The 22,457-nt window shown below is 30.2% G+C and overlaps 2 protein-coding genes across 2 annotated transcripts; both read left to right on the top strand.

Moving 5' to 3' along the window:
- The first annotated feature begins 18,667 nt into the window (after positions 1 to 18,667).
- Positions 18,668 to 20,271, top strand: LOC123917833 (beta-galactosidase 5-like). Its single transcript, XM_045970043.1, has 8 exons — positions 18,668 to 18,738; positions 18,828 to 18,905; positions 19,145 to 19,204; positions 19,352 to 19,447; positions 19,538 to 19,650; positions 19,735 to 19,801; positions 19,903 to 19,995; positions 20,155 to 20,271. The coding sequence occupies exons 3-8, from the start codon at positions 19,202 to 19,204 to the stop codon at positions 20,269 to 20,271; spliced, it is 489 nt and encodes a 162-aa protein (XP_045825999.1). The 5' UTR covers positions 18,668 to 18,738; positions 18,828 to 18,905; positions 19,145 to 19,201.
- LOC123915072 (pyruvate, phosphate dikinase, chloroplastic-like) lies at positions 20,271 to 21,765 on the top strand. Its single transcript, XM_045966475.1, has 4 exons — positions 20,271 to 20,380; positions 20,481 to 20,570; positions 20,704 to 21,020; positions 21,110 to 21,765. Exons 1-4 carry the CDS (start codon positions 20,288 to 20,290, stop codon positions 21,264 to 21,266), a joined length of 657 nt encoding a protein of 218 aa, XP_045822431.1. The 5' UTR covers positions 20,271 to 20,287; the 3' UTR covers positions 21,267 to 21,765.
- Positions 21,766 to 22,457: the final 692 nt, after the last annotated feature.

The raw sequence follows: 22,457 nt of genomic DNA, 5'->3' as shown, positions 1-22,457 counted from the left end.
GATGTAAAAAGTCATTATCTCTCATCATTAATTTTGTTCTTTCTTTCTTTTTTTAGTATGCTTAACTAGTGCCCCGGGGGCACTGTTTAGCATGACCCTATATATATATATATATATATATATATATATATATATATGAGTCAGGATCCGTTGACACCAACTAGTTTGACACCAAATGTTACACCTCTCAATAACGTTTTAACCGATATAAATTTTATAAAATCCACCGTTGGATTGAAAGTTTACATCATATAGATCATTTGTGTAAAATTTCAGACAAATCCAAAATCATTTGATATGCTATTGAGACACATAAAGATTAACGGCATTTAAAAAAATACAAAAACCGTTAATTTTGATGTATCTCAATAACATATCAAATGATTTTGGATTTATTTGAAATTTTACACAAATGATCTATATGATGTAAACTTTCAATCCAACGGTGGATTTTATAAAATTTATATCGGTTAAAACGTTATTGAGAGGTGTAACATTTGGTGTCAAACTAGTTGGTGTCAACGGATCCTGACTCTATATATATATATATATATGAGGAACTTTCAAATGAGAGCGGTTTTAAAATGAGAGGATGAGAGGGTTAAATTTCAGCCATTAAATCAATCTTTATGGTGACCTTTTATTTTTTAAGCAGCAGGTAATCTTTTTTCAATGAACACGCATTCAACAACCTTTCCTCTTCCTGTGTCACAACTCAGAATCTTTTTTCTTTCTTTCTTTGCCTCTCTTCTCTCCTCCACTGCGTCCATATTCACAACTTTTCAAATTGAAATATAATTTAATAAAATCTAAATTACTCCGTATTTCATGTTCATATTTTATCCAAAGTATTAGTAACAAAGGAACATACATATTTTTAAAACAAAGGAACTATAAATATTTTATTGATAGAATATGAACACAAAATTGATGGGAAATTGTTGTAGGATAGAACGAACCATCTTGGAACAGCAAACAAACCCATTTTATATATGCTCTTTTCTATCTCTACAAGACAATCATAATTACAAGGATAGTGTTAAGATTCATGATATCAGAGTAAAGGGAGAGAAAAATTTGAGAAATTTGTAATGGAACTAATAGAATTGATACAAATGAATGTGTCAAATCACAAATGAGTACAACTTCTATCTTATATACTAACTAGTTAATGGACCTATACTAACTAGCTAATGAGACTAACTCTATATAGTTCAACAGCCTCCCGCAAGCTGGAAAGTGGTCACAACACTTCCAGCTTGGGATCACTAATACAAAGGTACATCAATATAAAGAAAATACAATGAAATTTGCCGGAATACATCGGCTAGAAAACAACTCAAATACAACTAGTAGTGCTTAACCACCATAAGGAAGAAACACAACCCATCAAAGCCAACTAAGGGCAGAAGCAAATCAACAAAGCCAATTAAGGCACAAAGCTTAACCATCAAGAGCACTCAATCACTCAAGATAGAAGCAAAAAAAGAGAATATCAAAAGGGTCCGATGTCTACAAAGTGAAGCATCAATACTCAAGTTGTGTTAAAGGTAATTAGCTCATCTAAGGACCAACAAATCAAGGAGAAAGATCAAGTAGAGAATATCAAAAGGGTCCGATGTCTACAAAGTGAAACATCAATACTCAAGTTGTGCTAAATAAAGGTAATTAGCTCATCTAAGGACCAACAAATCAAGGAGAAAGATCAAGTAGAGAACCTATATAGTTCAACAGATAGTGTTATAAATTTTCTTTGATTAATTAAAAACAAAAACCACACAATCACATGTTTCTTTGATATATTAGTTATTAGAATTCGTTGTGGGTTTCGATTCTTTGGGTGGAGTACTTTCCGTACGTTTTCTTCTTTAGTGGTTTAAGTATCTCTTATACTGATTTCACTTATTAGTATATTGACTTTCTTTGCCGTTTAAAAAAAAAAGAAAAACATGTTTCTTTGATATATACAATGGTAAAATTCTCATTACATAGGTTGTTAGGTTTGCTAGTGCATCAATTTGATCGGAAAAAATCCTATCTGGCACATATTATAGATTTGGGGTCTTTGAAAACAAAAAAAAAGGACATTTTCTTTGTACTTTGTTAATTGTTGATTAATTTCATCAGGAGTATTTCAAGGCAAGATGTATTACTGTATCTAAAAAAAGAAAAGTAAGGCAAAAAGTAGGGATTTTTTGGTATTTAAATGATCAAGAAACACAAAAAAATAAAATATGAGACATTTGTTCAAATTAAGAAAACATGTTTCTAATATTTTTGTTTTAAAAATAGAATACAATGTAATTTACATATTTGTCCTTTTATTTAAAACACATTTTAATGGTTTAAATTGGTTTTTTGGTCAATATATAGTGGTAGCTAGCTAACTTACTCCCACCTAAAAAAATATGTGGGAGTAAGTTAGCAACCCCCATATATATATATGTGTGTGTGTGTGAGATATGTGTGTGTGAGTGGCTTGCTAATTTAGATCTACCTAAAAAAAGGAATATTTAAATTAGCAATGCACACCTTTTCGCTTTAGACAAAAAACAATTGGCATTTAGTTATTTTACACTACAAAATTGAGGGTTAGTTAGGTAAATTTTATTAAATGTGAACCCATTTGCTAATTTACACCCACTTAATTATAAATAGGGTCTTGCTAACGAGTGCCCCCGGGGCACTCTTTAAGCATTCTATTTAAAGAAACTTTTTATTCAAAAAGTTAAACACTACAATTTCCAATGCGTTGACTTTACGCATTCCGATAAAAATTCTATAAAAAGTTTACTATTTATGGGCTTAAATAGTGCCCCGGGGGCACTATTTAGCATTTGCCTTATAAATATATGCAACCTAAATAAACAACCTAGGAAATCAAAAAAGACAATTAGATATAATCCAAACATAAAGGTGTTTATAATATTTTTTTTAAGAAGCTAAATTAGCCCACCCAAATTGATACCAGAGAGAATTGAACCTCAGACCAGCACACTCCCAGGTCCCAAGCCAATACCAATGCACCAACCCAAATGGGTTAAAAGGTGTTTATAAATAAATTAAAGTAGGTGTAAATTAGCAAAGTGAGTGCAAATTAATGAATACTTTTTATGAAAGTTACAAACTATCCCTCAAGTTACTAGTTTTAAATACTCCCTCCGGTCCTTTTTATAAGGAACACTTTGAAAAAATCACACAGACCAAGGAAACACATTTAACATAGTTATTTTCATTTAATACTCTTATAAATTTAAATTTATTCCATGTTTACCCTTATTTAATTACTTTTTATTCAACTAACTTACTTATTTTTAAATTCTCTTTCATAATAAATAAGGGCATAAGTGAAATTGAACATTTAGAACATTTGAAAATTAGTCAAAGTTTCTTATAAAAAGGACCAAATTTTTTTCCCAAAGTGTTCCTTATAATAAGGACCGGAGGGAGTAATAAATATGAATAATTTTTTGGTTCAAAGTAAAAATGTGCACATTGTTTTATATATATATATGATGTCCGTGGCTTGCTAAGCACAAGTAGTTTATTAAAAATATTATTTTTAAAATTTTCCCTTGTCTATCATCAAAAGCTAATATAAAATAAATAAAAAAAATTAATAAAACTTTAAAGAGTATCATGTATTTTAATTGAGATATTTATTAAGGTTAATTGGCATTTGAGTTTGCTTAAAAAAAGGTGAAGTGATCTATCAAGCAATAAATTTATACTTATAAATTGTTTAAACATGAAAATTATTCTTGATACATCAAGTTACATTCTAAATGCAAAGTAGGAAAAATATGGCTCACATTCATACGATATTAATTATTCTTTCTCTATTTCTTGTGGTAACCAATGGAAGTAAGTTCATAAATGTGCCGTGCTCAAAAGCCAGCCATTGTCCAAACCATATGTGTATCTTTCCTATGATTGCTATTTGCAAAAATAAGTTTTGCTTGTGCACACCACTTTTGGATTCCAACAGAGTAATATGAAAAATATTTATATATATATAATTATATTGTACTAAATAAGCGTATAATTTATTTGTACGTTATAATTAATATCGCGCACACTTTGATTTATGTTTCTCTTACGTTTTAATTTCTTTGACAAGCTCAAAAACGTGTTATTGTATTATACAACTATTGTTACCTTCATATATTACTAATATATTAAAATCGATTATCACCAAAATTACTAATTTATCCTTATTACTTTTAATCATGTTGCAAGTTTTACTACAAAAAAATATTATAAAAAAATAGAAAGATGATATACTTAAAAATAGGAACAAAACATAACAATCTATACATAAAAATAGGGAAAAAAAACAATAAAAAAAAATTATAGAAAGTGTAGTCAATAAAAAAATTATAGAATGTTTTGTTAAAAAAAATTATACAAAAAATAAAAAGAAACTGCATCAAAATAGAAATATAGAAATGACAACAATACTCTATAGAAAAAGAAACATAAACAATTTTTTTATAAACCAAACATAAACAATATTACAACAAAGTTTACTACTAACCATTAATAATAATATAATAAAGTTAATTCATATCAAACTTACTAAATTACTCTGAATATTCCTAATAAAGTTTCTAATTTTTTATTAAAAATGTACACGGGACAATTATTTGTCACTGAAACATAAAATATTGAATAAATAAATTTACAAGAAATAATTAACACAATAATTCCATTTATATTTTAACAATATTATATAACAAATTTTTAAATATTTAATTTTAAATAAATTTTCTACATTAATATAGTGACAAACTCAAATATCGAATAAAATTCAATAGACCCGTGCGAATGCACGAGTCTTTAAACTAGTTTAATAATTTAAAATAAAACAACAACAACAAATTTACAACATGATTTTATATTTTTTTACAATGTCAGTACTACATAATTAAAATTAGCTACTTTAATAAATAATGTCTATATTGATTATGAACATTATTTATTTTACTTATAAATTTAGCATATATTTAATATATGTAGTGTTCCATGAGCTTAATTCAGTTAGCAGGAACATTACCGGTCATTTACTTATTCACTTTAAAAATGAAATTTCTAACCATTAGAGTATTTAATAATAAAAAAAAAACTTGTTCAAAAGAAATGTGGAAAACAAATAGTATACCTTATCGAACAAATTTGTGTTAAAAAGTGATCTATCAAAAAAAAAAGTGAGTAAATACGTAAGTAAAAGTGCGTGACACCAGGGACGGATCTAGAAATCAATCACACGGGGGGCCGAATTTCTTTTTTAACAATAAATAATAGAGTTAAATATATTTTTTATCCTTATAAAATAACGAGTTTTTATGTTTAGTCCTATTAAATTTTAATTTAAAATATCCTTTAAAATATTGCAGTTTGTTAAGAATAGTCCCCATTTTGAAATATTCTTACAAAAAATTGATACTTTTAATCCTCAAAATAGTCCTATAAAATACAAATATGAACTAAAAGTAAATTTTTTGAAGGACAAAACTTAAAAACTCATAATTTTATAAAGACTAAAAATATATTTAACTCAAAATTATTAAATAAAATCACAATAATTTATTTAAGAGGTGTCATTAGCAACTATATATATGTGGGAGGAGGGGGTTGAAGCCCCTGCTTGCCCCCCTTCGGTCCGTCCCTACGTGACACCATTTTTCTTCTAAAAATTATTAAAAAGTGATCTATCAAAAAAAAATTAATAAAAAGTGCGTGACACCATTTTTCTTCTAAAAATTATTAAAATGAGTAAATACGTAAGTAAAAGTCACAAATATCGAGTTGAGATCCTCTCCATTTCTTATGTTTTCCATTTCTTCCATTACCAAAGTTTTTAAATATTTTGGGGTGTATAAATGACATTTGGACCCACTTGATGTCACATTTTTGTATTTATATTCCCAAAACTATATAATAATAGAGGAAATGGAAAGAATTGGAAATGGAGAGGATCCTAACTCACAAATATCAACACTAATAAGTGCATGTCTAGATGTACAAAAAAAAAAGCGCATGTCGAACACTTGGATATTTTAATTTTTTATGGAAAATATATTATATTATATAAATATAAAAAACGGAAAAAATATAAGAGAAAATTCAGGAAATTAAATAATAGAATTTAACAATTTCTAAAGTAAGACAATAAAGCAAATAGACAAATAAAATTAAACTAATGATTCAGAGATATTGTCTAAATCTCATTGGTCCATAAAATGTCATCACATAATATTTGATGAGAGTATGTGAGCTTGAGAAATAAAGTGTCAAAAATGTGTTCATGTTAATTTATTCCTTAAACATGATCAAAGGAGAAACTTTCTTTTGCCTTTATTTAATACTTGCCTTAAATGACTTATTTCATGTAGAGATTTTGTGAAGTAAAGTCTTGGAAAAAAGTGATTCTTTGTCACTTGATCAAACCGGAGAATGTTATCTAATCATTCTAATATATTTTTGCAATTTTCAACAATTTCAAAGGGAGTCATATATAATGAATGACCTTTTGTTCCTGTCTAATATAATCACTCAAGAACATTTGTTAGATCACAATAAAAGTAGAATTCTCTTAAAATATAATTAAGATTTTTTTTAATCAAAATATAATTAAAATGTTTGTTATATTTAAAATATCAAATTAGAATTTTGCATCAACCCGGTAAAAAAAGTTATATAGAGGTTGACATTCCTCATTGGTTGAATGTGACTCAAATCTTTCTATTTTGGCTTGAAATCTCCTCAAATGCTTCCCTGGACCTTAAGAAGTCATTGGGAGAATTGTTTACTCAAGACTAGTATAAACTTTATGAAATATGTGTTTAGTGATGGCAATCAATGTGCAGGAAAATTAGTCAATTTTATTCTCTCTTTGCATAACTATGTTTGGTGTTTAGAAATGAATTTAATTTATATACACCGTCGGTGTAAAGTTATTTTACACATGCGTCCAATAATATACCGACACATCATGTATGGTAATTAAAAACACATGATGTGTCACATTCATTAAATGATGTGGCAACGTGTTATTGGATGCATGTGTAAAAAACTTTTACACCGACGGTGCACAACAATTAAACTCTTTAGAAATACTTTTTTTTTTTTATAAGCAAAAAATCAATTATAAAGAGTACAAGGGGTACTAAACCCTTACAATTCAGAATAGATCACTTTAGATGTGTTGAAAACAATCTAAAGGATTATTACGCCATTCAGAAAAAACTAAATTAACATTTGTAATTAGGAAACAATATTCTAGAAATAGGTTAGGTCTTCCTTCTTTAAATTTTGCTAGTTTGAGAGTTATGGTTTTTGTACCCCTACATTATTCTCTTTCTTTTAATATATATGTTTTGCTGTCCATAGCTTGCTAGGAAAACGTAGTTTATTAAAAAAAATATTTAGAAAATATTCCCTTGTCTATCATAAAAATTAAGCTAATATAAAATATAAAAAAATCTAATAAAACTTTGAAGAGTAATCAAGAATTTTAATTAAGATATTGCTTAAAAAAAAAGAAGTGATCTATCAAGCAACAAATGTATACTTATAAATTGTTTAAAAATGTTTTTATTTATTAGATTAGATGCAAAGTAGGAAAAATTAATATGGCTCAAATTTATACTATATTAATTATTCTTTCTCTATTTCTTGTGGTAAGCAATGGAGCTAAGGTGCCATGCTCAAAAGCCAGCCATTGTCCAAAGGATATGTGTATCCGTCCTATGATTCCTATTTGCAAAAATAAGTTTTGCCAGTGCTTCAATTTAGGGATGGCAATTTGACCCATACTCAGAGGGTACCCGCAAAAATTACTCACAACGGGTAGGATAAAAACCCGCATTTTGGGTACGGGCACGGGTATGGGTAATTACCACCCATACCCGCAAAAATGAACGGGTATGGGTGCGGGTCCGGGAGTATCCACCCCGCCCCATACCCGCATAATATATATTTATTTATTTTATTTATATTATTATATTATAATATATGTAAATCAATTTAAAACAATACAACTCTACTAAACTATTACATATTTTTAATAAAAATGTTTATTTATAACATAATATAAAAATAATGTGAATATTTAACCTAAATATGAACTTTAACATAAGGTTAGTAATAACTTTGTTTATAATTTTCATTAGTCAATATTAAAATCTTTGAAATTTTTTTAATTCTATTAAAATTATATGATATTTTATAATTGATCAATTTATTTTTAGTAAAAATGCGGGTAACGGGTACGGGTATGGGTACCTAGGTACCCATAGGGCATGGGGACTGGGACAAAAGTTGTTACCCACGTGGGTATGGGGATGGGTACGGGTATTTTTTCAATCCGCGGGTATGGGGATGGGTACTATAGTACCCTACCCATACCCTACCCATTGCCATCCCTACCTCAATTTTGGATTCCACTGAGTAATATGAAAAATATTTATATAATTATATTGTACTAAATAAGTGTATAATTTATTTGTACGTTATAATATCACGCACACTTTGGTTTATGTTTCTCTTACGTTTTAATTTCTTTGTCAAGCTCAAAAACGTATTATTGTGTTATACACATGTACTATTGTTTCTCTTACGTTACAACATGATTTTTTTTCACAATGTCAATACTACATAATTAAAATTAGCTACTTTAACAAGTAATGCCTATATAGATCTTTTTTGTTTACAATGAGCTGAAGATCGAATCTATAATCTCTAGCATTAGAGGCAGCCTGCACACATGTGCGGCATGTGCGACGGCATCAGGCCTCAAAATTTTGAGGGCCTCAACTCAAAATTTTGAGGTCCTATATAATATTAGTTATATATTATTTATACCTACGAAATATCAGGTGTATATTAATTGATTAATTTTTAGGCCCTAAAGTAATAGTTATATATTGTTAATGTTCATAAAATATCATAAGAGTGTCAAACTATCAATAGATTAATTATCTATACTCGTAAATATAGTTCTAGTCCATTTTAATCTTTGCATAAAATTTAATCTTAGATTATGAGGTTCATTTTTGACTTTATATACAAAAATAATTGTTTTGTATTCTTTCTCCCATTTGATTTAATATTGGTAATTTATATGTTTACAAGAATAAGAGTGATTTTTTTTGTATTATATACAATTTAAATCGACAATTTTTTTTATAAAATAAAAAAAAAAATTATTAAGGGGCCACTTTTATATTTTGCACAGAGCCCCCTGAAACTCGGAGACGCCACTGTCTAACATACTACCCAAATATCTCACCACTAGACCAAACATAGTGGCTATTAATGCCGATATATATTGATTATGAACATTGTTTATTTTACTTATAAATTTAGCATATATTGAAATGGATGTGGAAAACAAATACTATACTTTATCGAAAACAGAATTAGAGCATCTTTTGTAGAGAAGGCAGAATTAGAGCATCTTTTGTTCGGTTTGGTTCTTCAATCGGACATAGCAGACCGGTGGCGATGGAACACTGCTGTGACAGGTTTGTTCAATGTAAAATCTGTGTATTTTTTTCTGCAATCTCGCCTTGAGTCGAATAATATCGATCCAGAAATTTTGACTGCTTTACACAAATTGTGGAAGAATAATGTTCCATCTAAGGTGGGAGTGTTTGGTTGGCGGTTGCTTCTTGACAAACTACCGACAAGAGCGAATTTAGCATCCAAAGGTATTTTGTCCAGCCCACATGATTTACCTTGTGTCTTTTGTTTTCAAGTTGCGGAGGACTGCAATCATCTTTTCTTCAGTTGTAATAAAGTTACTGAACTTTGGAGACAAGTTTGTTTGTGGCTGGGCTGTGATTATAACTTACAGGAGGTGGGTTGTAAACATTTTTTGTCTTTTGGTTTAATTATTAAATTCAAGAAAGGCAAGAAGGTTATACACTTAATTTGGTTAGCAACAACTTGGTGTTTATGGCGTACGAGAAACAATATTCTGTTTAGAGGTGACAAGGCTGATTTTTCTGCACTGCTTGATCAAATTAGATTCATTTCTTGACTCTGGTTTAGTGGTAGAGCGGGGCGCAAAGCAGGATATTCGTATTCCAATTGGTGTATTAATCCACTATGTTGTTTACAAAGCTTTTGAAACTTTTTAGTTTCCTTTATGTATTGTAAGGATTGAGTACTCCTTGTACTTCTTATTAATACAATCTTTCGCTTATCAAAAAAAAAAAATACTTTATCGAAAACAAATTTGTGTTAACAATGTTATTCTTCCCTAAAATTAATAAATTAAAGGCTTAAATGCAGCTTTACCCCTCTGTTTTGAAAAAATCGAAATTTTACATCCGTATTTTAAAATTTTTGGATTTTGCCCCCCCCCCCCCCCCCCCAAAAAAAAATTATGTATAAAATCAGCTTTCTAGTTCCAACTTCAAAGTTTCGCACAAAACTCAATTTGTATCAATAATTCACCAAACGGATACCGAAATGACCGTAATGGAGTTAGCTTTCAACATAATCAAACTCCATTAAATTTGGAGTTACAGAGAGAGATAAATTACTGTTTTAGTGAAGCTTTGAACTTGAGGCTCAAAAGCAGATTTTGTGCAGAATTTTGGTTGGGGTAGGGGGGGGCAAAATCCAAAAAATTATAAAATAGGGGAGTAAAATTCCGGATTTTAAACTAGGAGGGGTAAAATTCCGATTTAAGCATAAATTAAATCAGTCTGATAATTGTATATAGTTCGAAGTTCAGTTCGATAATTGTTTCATTGAACTTGGTTCATGAACTAAAAGAGTTGAATTTAAGTTAAAAATTAAGTTCGTTAAATAAATGAACTGAATTATATATAGTTCGACTCGTTTGATTCATAAATCAGTTCGATTATATATAATAAAGAATTAGCCACATTTAAGTTTACAAAGAGAGATTTGATAAAAACAAATTGTATAAACAGTGAAACAAATAGTCCCCACATCGCATATATTTGTGAATACTAAAAACTATTATTATTATTATTATATATTATTATTATATATAAAAGCAACAACTGGCGTATACTTAGCTTTAACTAATATAAGCTTAAGACTGTCATCATCAAGTTTTAGTTATTTCAATCATTAAACATTTGTTAAAATGAAGTTTAAATTTTTTTAGTATTAAATTATGCGATTTGACCTAATGAGTTGTTCATAAATTTTTGACTCAGCATGACTAATTCAGCCTAGCTAGAAAAAATATTATGTTCTACATTTAGTATGAGAGTTGGAATCACTTGATATGACTGACTACCATTTGGTGTATTTGAAAATTGAGAAATAACGTGGTGTTCAATGAGATTATTCTAAACGGCTCCCTATTGATAGATGATATTAAAATTATTTCTTGGTTCTGATTTAGGTGTCGCAAAGGCCGGAATTCCTATTTCTCTTTTTATGATTGGTGTAGTAATCCTCTTGTATGTCTCTAAAGCATTTAATCATATGCTTTGTATTGTAAGAGATTGAGTACCCCTAATATTCCCTTATAATAAAATTTTGCTTATAAAAAAAACAATTTTTAAAGTAAGATAACAAAACAAACAAACAAATAATATTGCAAGGAAAATAAGGAGTCACACCACCATCAACAAATTACAATCCATTCTTAAAAAAAAAAAAAGGAACCCCTCAAAAATTTATCACAAGAAGAAGAAAACCCCTCTGTTAGATGATATATAATTAGTATTTGATTATCTCAAGTTAGTTCCATTATCTTATGCTTTTAGTTTTTTTCAGTTTTTTTCTCATTATTTGGTTTTTCCTTCTTTTACAAAATTGCCTCCTTCTTATATAATAAAGGGTAAGCATATATTCACTATCAGTTAGATTGAACAACATGAACCAAAGAAGAGGCATTAGTATGCTTAACCCATTTCTTGCTATAATTAATCTTTCTCAATTAGCTTTTTCTTTCTGCTAATCGATTTTTGGCATGGAGTCGTTCCATTTTACACCCTCAAGAAGAGCGAGATAAGAATCAACCACAAGGAGGACAAAAAACAACAATAAAACCTCAATCCCTTTTAATCTATCGAGACATCATGTTGTAACATTGTTGTTTTACTTGGTTATATTATCTAAGATATAGAGCCTCTTCAAGGAGCCATATCATCACATACTTACTTACTAGATCCAAACCAGCAATGAATGCATGAATGTATCTTTTTTTTTCTCTTGACAAATAATGCATGAATGGATAAAAAGACCCAACAAAAATAAATAAAATTAATGTTTTTTTTATTAAAAAACAATTTTAAAAAGAATATATAATCTTTTATTGAAAATAAAAATAATAAAAGTATAGTCATATTTTAATTAATAATAACAAAATACACTCTTTTTTTGTCAGGTAGCACAAAATACACTCTTTTAATTAATAAGAACTAATGGTGTTATAAAAAATTGATTTTGTTTTTAATATTTTTTTTAATAAATTAAAAGCATATAGATATGAAGGTAAGAGTAGGCATCTCAACTACCCTTCCTCATCCCATCCCATACCTATATATCTAATATTAAATTAAAAAATAAAAATAATTACAAAGGGGACTAGGCATTACCCCGAAGAAACAAAAAGAGAGTCAATTAAAAGTTTCGGTAATATCGGAACCAAAGTTTGTCCCGCAAGAAATCATCACATAGTAAGGTAAACGATTCCCACTATTCCACTTGAGCGCAAGCATGTCCAAGATTAGCAAACTTTTCCTTGTTTTCCTTGTTTTGCTTCTTCCATATCAGCCCAGAGCTTCTTTACTACATGTAAGTCTTTTTGCACCACATCATCAAATTCCTTGTCATTAACAACCCTCACAAGTTGTGTTGCAGGGACCATGAGAATATGCTCTACATCATCAATTCAAGACCGGATCCGGTTTTCTTGGACAATCTCATCATTAACATCCTTCAAAGCCATGCTAAAAGTGCCTTTTTATGAATCAATTCCTCCATCTGATTATTGTACTTGCGGGTTATTTACCCTCGACCATAACCTTTAAATTATCTTTTTGAGTAACCCGCATGGTGTTTCTACTGTAACAATACCTCTGATTACGCAATAGCCTTAGCCACATATATATTTATGTTTAATTAATAATTTTCTTATTTAATTACCTCATGCAGCTCCTTTTTCTTAATATCAATCTTTTGCACTACTTTCGGCGGGTGTAACCATTTGCAAATCAAAACATCTTGATCACCAACGACATGCAGTGGTGACAAAGCTCCGGAAGTCGTTCATAGACCACCGACAGCTTAAATGTCTACCCCTCCCGTTAAACTAAAATATAATAAAAAATTCTTCTAAATTTCCTTCGCCAATTCACAATAAAACTCTTGTGCTCGGTTGTCACTATCATCTAAAGATGCTGTTCATCACGGGGATCATTTTTTATCGTGGTAGATAAAACTTTGAATAAGTAATGATTTCCATGATGAAATATGATTTAATAATATGATTTGAATTTATTTTAAAACAAATCAACATAGAAATATGTCATGTAATTGACTGATTGGATAATAGATACATGTCCGAACAAAATTTATAGCCGAAGTGTTCAATTAGTTTTAATGTAGAAAATATATAGTATTTAATTATGAATTAAATAAATTTTACATCCTGAGAAATCTTGTGAATCTTGAAATTATTCCCTTAAAACAACTCCGTGTTTTGCTGGGCTGGGAGATAGAAGGTTGAATTGGAATTAAATAAGATATGACAATGGCACATGGTACTGTTTTAATCTCAGCCATTGTTTTAAATCTAATGGTTGGAATTCATTTTCATATTCTCATATAACTTTATCATTTTCATAATATACATCTTTTATATATATATATATATATATATATATATATATATATATATATATATATATATATATATATATATATATATATATATATATATATATATATATATATATATATATATAATGATAAGCAAATTATTGATATAATACATAGAATGATTATGTATTCCACTGTCTGTAAACAACAAGGTAATTCAGACAGCTCTATAGCCTCCTTTATTACTACGGGTTTTGTCGGTCAACTCAGAGGATGGTGGGATCATTATCTTAGTGATGCCCAAAAGAAAGAAATTCTTTCTCATAAAAAAATTATTAAAATAGAAGAATCTAGTAGTTCTATGTTAGCTACCACAGCTATGACTGGTGAAGAAGATGCAGTTTATATAATATGTCTCTCTATTCTGCAACATTTTGTTGGAACCAATATTCCCATAGCTGAGAAGCTAAATACCCTTCTCCAAAACCTTAGATGTCCATCTTTAACACATTTTAGGTGGTATAAAGACACATTCCTGTCTAGAGTTTTTCAATTAACTAATCCTAATTCAATTCATTGGAAATCAAAATTTATTGATGGTCTACCTCACTTATTTAGTGAAAAGGTAAGGCAGTCCCTTCGCAATAAAAATGACGGAGTTAATATAAATTACTCTGATTTGACCTACGGCCAAATTATTAGTGCCTGTGTAAATGAAGGATTAAATTTATGTAATGACATAAAACTCAAAAACCAGTTGAAAAAACAACGTCTTACAGAGAAACACCAATTAGGAGAGTTTTGTGAACAATTTGCTTTTGACTTAGGGACACCTCCTTCTAAAGAAAGGAAGAGAATGAAATTAGGCAAGGAATACAGAAACCCTAGAAAAAATAAGGGTTATACTAAACCTTTTAGAAAAAAAGGGCATAAATACAAAAAGGAGATAGACAACAAACCTTATAAATCTTACCCTAAGAGGAAGAGAAAAGCCAAGAAATTAGGTATCACTTGTCATAAGTGCGGAAAAGTTGGCCATTATGCTAACGAATGTTTGACTAAGAAAGCTCTCAATAATATTGAGGATGAGGATCTTAGGAATCATTTACAAAAGGTTTTATTACTAAACTCAGATCATGAGTTTGAAGAATCTGATTATATGTCAGAAATTAATGAGGAATCTGATTATATGTCAGAAGAAAATGAAGAATTAAGCACTGGAGATAGTGATTCAGACAATAAGAATTGTCAATGTAATGAGTTAGATTACTGGAAATCCATTGTTAACATGAATGGATTAAATGTTCTTACCTCAGAACAAGTTCAAGCTTTAAAAGTCTTAGAGTCTATTTCATATAATAATCTGAAAAGGAAAATGATTGAATTTCTGATTAAGGAAAATTCCAGGGAAAAATCTCCCATGATTAGTGAAGCTCCCTACCAGCTCAGTGAAGTCTTATCTAGATTTCAACAGGTTAATATTAAAGAAACTCCGGTTTCAATAACAGATTTAAAAAGGGAAGTTAATCAGTTAAAATCCGAGATTATTCAGATAAAAAATAATAATGATATCCTTAATCATAAGGTTAGTATTTTAGAAAATAATAATATTCTAATAAATAATAGTGATTTAATAAAAAATCCCTCTTATCACTCTGAAGGCTATTTGAATATTATTCAAAGAGTTACTTCTCAAAAATGGTTTACTAAAATTACTTTGATAGTTAATAAAATCTTTGTTTTAAAAGATGAAGTAGCCCTTATTGATAGTGGAGCAGATCTTAATTGTATTCAGGAGGGTATTATCCCTACAAAATATTTTGTCAAAACTACCCAAAGTTTTACCCAGGCTGGTGGAAGTAAACTTCAAGTTAATTTCAAACTTGATAATACTTATATTTGTAAAGATAATATTTGCTTACCAACTCCATTTATTTTGGTAAAAGATTTAACCCATAGGATTATTTTGGGTACTCCTTTTTTACATATGATAATGCCTATAATTAAGATTGATCAAAAGGGCATCACAACTATTTTGGAAAACCGAAAAATTACTTTTGATTTTATTTCTGACCCTCAAACTAGAATGCTTAATGAGGTAAGAGATTTACTTTTAAAGAAAAAAGAAAAACAAATATGTTTCCTTAAAGAAGAAATTAATATTTTCAATATTAAAAATCAACTTGATGATGAGAAGATTAAAATTCAAATTAGGAAACTGGAAAGTCAATTTCAAACCGAAGTTTGTAATGACCTTCCTAATGCTTTTTGGAATAGAAAACAACATGTTGTTTCTTTACCCTATGAGGATGACTTTAAAGAAAGTCAGGTTCCTACTAAGGCTAGACCAGCCCAAATGAATCAAGAATATCTTGGTTTATGTAAAAATGAAATAGAATCTTTACTTAACAAAAAATTAATTAGGACTTCAAAATCCCCTTGGAGTTGTACTGCTTTTTATGTGAATAAGGCAGCTGAAAAGGAACGAGGTGTTCCTAGACTTGTTATCAATTATAAACCCCTTAATAAGGTTTTAAAATGGATTAGATATCCTATTCCTAATAAGAAAGACTTATTAGATAGGTTAAATGACTCATTAATATTTTCAAAATTTGACATGAAGTCTGGATATTGGCAAATTCAGATTAATGAAACTGATAGATATAAAACAGCTTTTGCCGTTCCTTTTGGACATTATGAATGGAATGTCCTTCCTTTTGGATTAAAGAATGCCCCTTCTGAATTCCAGAATATAATGAATGATATTTTTAATCCTTATTCAGATTTTATTATTGTTTATATTGATGATGTGTTAGTCTTTTCTAAATCCCTAGATCAGCATTTTAAACATTTAAAAATATTTAAAAACATTATTATACATAATGGTCTTGTTTTATCTGCACCCAAAATGAAACTTTTTCAAACAAAAGTCAGATTTTTAGGACATGAAATTAATCAAGGAACAATAGTTCCTATTAGTAGAAGTATTGAATTTGCTTCTAAATTTCCCGACGTTATCATTGATAAAACCCAATTACAAAGATTTTTGGGAAGTTTGAATTATATTTCAGACTATTATAAAAATCTAGCAGAGGATACCGCTATTCTTTATAACAGGCTTAAAAATAAACCTGGCCCTTGGACTGAGAATCATACCCAGGCAGTTAAAAACATAAAAGCTAAAGTTAAATGTTTGCCTTGCTTATCCTTAGCTAATCCTAAATATTTTAAGATTGTTGAGACTGATGCCTCCAATTTAGGATATGGAGGTATCCTGAAACAGGTTATACCAGAAACTTCGAAAGAAGTCCTTGTTAGATTTACCTCTGGAAAATGGAATGATACTCAGAAAAAATATTCAACTATAAAAAAAGAAATGCTATCCATTATAAAATGCATTTCTAAATTTCAAAGTGACCTTTTAAATCAAAAGTTTTTACTCAGGATTGATTGTAGTTCAGCTAAGTCAATAATTGAAAAGGATGTTAAAAATCTAGTTGCAAAACAAATTTTTGCAGGATGGCAAGCCCAATTATCTGCTTTTGATTTTGATATTCAATACATTAAAGGAGAAAATAATTCTCTAGCTGATTACCTTACACGTGAATTTTTGCAGGGCGACTAAGATGTCAGGCCCCTACGGGGGAAGAGGTCGTGGCCGAGGAAGACATAGCAGAGACATAGTGCCTTTGCAAGAATCTAACATTCCTCTAATAGGGGATTGGACCACAATTGCTTATAATAAAAATAAGCAAACACCCAGAAAAGAAGAAGCATCTTCTTCAAATTCAAATGAGCAAAATAAGTTAATAACTTATAAGGATACTATGATTAATAATCCAGAACAGGTTTCAGAATATTTTGAAAATCCTGTTACAGAGAAAATTATGCATGTTGAACATGATGATATAACCCAAGCCAATAATAATGGTTGGTCAGTAAAAACAAAGTATCTAGATTCAAGGGGATATCCAGGTCTTTTTGGAAAATCAAGACCGAATTTAGAAATTCTATTAAATGTTACAGAATCTGTAACTATAACCCATTATTATCAAGGTAATAACCCAGAAAATTTTATAAATTTTTCAAAATGCCATATTAATAAGATCTTACTCCCAAGAGAATGGGGATTTAACCCAAATGGAGAAAAAGCTATTAAAGTAGCTGAAGGAAAATATATATATTTTAATTATTGGGACTATGTCCAAGCCTTTACGCAAGTATTCTATTACCAGAATCCAAAGAATAAACATTCTTGGTTTTTCTCAATTAACCCGAATATTTTGGCTTCTGAAATACCAAATTGGTTTTTTGAGTGGTGGATCAAATTTGGTCCTTCTCTAGAAATTTTACCAAAAGAATTATTAGATCTTTATAATTCTTGGTGTGATAATAGTCCTTTAATTTTAAAAATCACTTCAGATAATTTAATTACAGGACAATGTCCAGCTTTATTCTTAATAAAATTCCAAATTCCACTAGTAGAAAAATGACTTTTGGATAAGAGATTCCACTACTGGTATGTGAATACCAGTAGTGAAACACATTTGACCAAAGGATTCCACTACTGATATTTGAATACCAGTAGTGAAAAGTTCATAGACAAGGGATTTCACTACTGATTTTCTTAAATCAGTAGTGAAAAGTAGACACGGTGGCAATGTTGTAATTATGTTGAAATTTGTTTTAATTGGATTTCACTACTGATTTGGTCTTCAACGGTAGTTAAATCCCTTAACTTAGACTGTATACCCTTTCAACGGTAGTTAAATCCCTTAACTTAGACTGTATACCCTTTCCTTCTCATTCTCTCGTACGTGAAATCTTTCTCACTAAAAACCCTAAAACTATTTCCCTTCCTCTTTCTCACTCAAAAATCCTTCAAATCCGCTGCACTCATCTTCGTTCGTTCAGATTCAGGTTCGTTTTCACCTTAGTTCGTTTCAACTCATCTTCGTTCTCTAATTTCACCTTCAAATTCACTCTCTGATTTCACCTCCAAGCTTCAGATCCGTTCTCTGATTTCACCTTCATTCAACCTTCTCCTCGGATTCTTTCAACCTTCAACTTCAATCTTCAAAATCCAGGTCCAGTTTCTCATTTGTTTATTGTTAAATTTTTAGGGTTTTTGAAATTTTAGTATGATTTTGAAATTTAGTAATTAGGTTTAGATTCAAAATTTGATGTTTTAATGAAATTTATCATCATAGATTTAATTTTAGTATGATTTCATTGAGATAGTATATTTGAGCGAGCCTTGAGAGCTCATCCCTTAATTATTTTTCTTATTGTCTCAATGTTAGTTTTTTCTCTTGACATGGTTCAGGCAGAGGCACATGGTGCTAAGACATGTATTGGAAGTTGCCTTTCCTTATTGTTTATCATGGTGAGGTTTCAAAAGTTGTAATTAATTTTTGAGCTTTATGAAATTATAGTTTGTAGAGAGGTAATTAACGTAAAATATATTTAGCATGTTAAGATTATTAAGTTCAACTTATTGCTTTGTAATTTGTTTCAAATGTGTGATTTTTAGATGTGGGAAGATCTAATTCGTAAGGCCAAACATGGTGGTCTTGATGTTATTGACACTTATGTCTTCTGGGATGTTCATGAACCATCTCCTCACAATGTAATAATACCCTTATTCCTCATGAAGCCCTTTAAAAAAGTATTCTTTTGGTATTTTTGTTGTTTTTTCTGATTATGGGTTGCATTGCAGTACAATTTTGAAGGAAGATATGATCTAGTAAGGTTTATTAAGACAGTGCAAAAAGTGGGGCTTTACGCCAATCTTCGCATTGGACCTTATGTTTGTGCTGAGTGGAATTTTGGGTACATTACATGTTGCTGCTTCAATTTTTGTTTTTTAGTTTTATGTAAGCTTATTGTGATTAACAATTTAAGTTGATGGTATAGGGGAATTCCTGTTTGGTTGAAGTTTGTTCCTGGCATAAGCTTCAGAACAGATAATGGGCCTTTCAAGGTTAAATTTTCTGTGATTTCATGACCTGGTTTATCAATGCTGGTTGTTGTCTTGAGTCCTGAATAATCTGATTGATATAATTTTGTTTTTGGTTATTTTAGGAAGCTATGCAAGGTTTTACTCAGAAGATTGTTCAAATGATGAAGAATGAAAAGTTGTTTCAATCTCAGGGTGGTCCAATCATTTTTTCTCAGGTATGCGGTTCTTTTTCAATGTGTGCATAATCGAAGAAAATGCTGAAAAAACTAGGAGTAGATGGAGCTTAAGTGTATTCACATTTCATACCAATAAACTACTGCTTTAAGATGAAGTCTTGTCCTTTTCCTTTTTTGCTACACTCTTGTATTATCTAGATTGAGAACGAATACGGACCAGAGAGTAGGGCAACGGGAGCTGCTGGTCATGCATACATAAACTGGGCTGCTAATATGGCTGTTGGATTGAAAACAGGAGTCCCTTGTATTATCTAGTTTGTAGAGAGCTTTAATGATATTGGAAAAGCAGGCACTTTCTCCACCATCTCTAACTGATGATATGGAAACTTTCATGTCTTGGGCTGATGAAATAAGGAAACTGAAGGTGCTATTCTTTATTAGCTGCACAAGTCTTGAGTCAAATCAAAACATCTAATGACTAATTCTTGTTAGGTAATTTCACTCATATCATTGTTATCTATCAGGTTTTGGCAAATGCTGACACACCTGAAGACGCAATAAAAGCTAGACGAAATGGTGCACAAGGGATTGGACTTTGCAGGACAGAACACATGGTACAAATAATATTCAACTCCTGTATAGCATAAGATAAAAGTTATCCTTGCGATGCTTGAAATCGTCATTTTTTATGATTTTAACACAGGGTAGTACAAATTATGATTTTGTGCATGTTTTGTTGTGTTTTAGTTTTTTGCTTCAGATGAGAGGTTAAAGGCTGTAAGAATGATGATCATGGCTGTTACCCTAGAACAAAGGAAAGCTGCGCTTGATTTGTTGTTACCTTATCAAAGATCAGATTTTGAAGGAATTTTTCGTGCAATGGACGGTCTCCCAGTTACAATCCGATTGTTAGATCCTCCACTTCATGAATTTCTTCCTAAAGGTAACTTGGAGCAAATTTCCAGTGAACTAACTTCTTTGACAGACATGAAAAAAGAAGAAATATCCTCTAGGATAGAAAAACTCTCAGAAGTTAATCCCATGCTTGGTTTTCGCGGCTGCAGGTTTGTCCTCTTCTTATGATGCTTGCACATACCAAATAACTATCCATATTTGCAAAATAACAATTAACAATTTGAAATTATGTGAATAGGTTGGGAATATCATATCCAGAATTGACCGAGATGCAGGCTCGCGCAATTTTCCAAGCTGCTGTTTCAGCGAGTAAAGATGGTATTGCAGTTCATCCTGAGATAATGGTTCCACTTGTCGGCACACCTCAGGCATGGTCCTTTATATATATGCATTAAAAAGGACCTTACATTTCAATGGAAATATCTTTTAGGCATAGAATCATAAAACAAACTAAGGATCATTTATCTAAATGATGTTAATAAAGTTATATGAGCACGATCGTTTAGCCAAAGGAATGGATTAAGTTAATTACAACAAAACTATATACCTGTGGGTGTGGTTTCAACAAAACTATGGTGAGGTTTCAAAAAAAAATTGTATAGCAGCAAAATTATAGTTTGTAGTATTACATGATTGAACTTGTATAGCAGTAGCATTATAGTTTAATAGCAATAAAAAAAAATTGTATGGCATAAAAATTTATACTATAAATTATATTACATGATTGAACTTGTTGAATGGTTTTGGCTGTATTTAATTTAAGCCCTGATAGAGTATTCACATAGTGGTCTGTAGTGGATAAAAAGAGGTACCAATACATATGGTCTGTTTGTGATGCCTAAAAATTGTACAGGAAGCAAAAAACGAAAAAAAAAAAAAAAATATCAAACATACCACTACTGATATTCAGTTTAACAGTCGTGAAAAACATACATACCACTACTGGTATACATTAAAACCGTAGTGGAATCCCCATGATTTATATTAAAAAAATTTGAAACCATACATACCACTACGGGTATTCATTATAACCGACGTGGAATCCCGTACATACCACTACGGGTAATTGGAAAAACCGACGTGGAATCTACATAATTTTAAATAATAATTAAAGAAGAAATTAGGATACCACGACGGGTATTAAAAGACCCGACGTGGAAAGTCTGGACTTACAACGACGCCAGCATTCACTACGGCCACGGCCAGTAGTGGAAAGTCCATTTGGCCAGTAGTGGAATCCCCTTTCTGCAGTAGTGTTCCATGGATTTGGAGGTGGTCTTTGAAGATTTCAAAAGATCGGTTTAATATTCCGATCCTAGAAAGAAACTTTTTCTTTAAATGGTGGAATAAAATGTCCCCAGAAGATATTCAAAATATTGCTAGCAGTATTAATAAATCAATTCAGGAAGATAAATCCAAGAAAGGTGGTCAAGAGGCTACTCAATTCTCTCTAGATCAGATGAAAAGCTATTTCCAAAAGAAATATCCCAATGAATCTGAAGACGAGATTATGATCAGGACTCTTGATCATATGAAATCACAGTTTTTGAAGACATTTCCTTCATGCAAAGAAGATACAATGTCGA

This window comes from Trifolium pratense, linkage group LG1 (genome assembly GCF_020283565.1).
Source record: "Trifolium pratense cultivar HEN17-A07 linkage group LG1, ARS_RC_1.1, whole genome shotgun sequence".
Taxonomy (NCBI): domain Eukaryota; kingdom Viridiplantae; phylum Streptophyta; class Magnoliopsida; order Fabales; family Fabaceae; genus Trifolium; species Trifolium pratense.
Note: the sequence above shows the minus strand (reverse complement) of the source record. Positions and strands in the feature narration are given on the sequence as shown.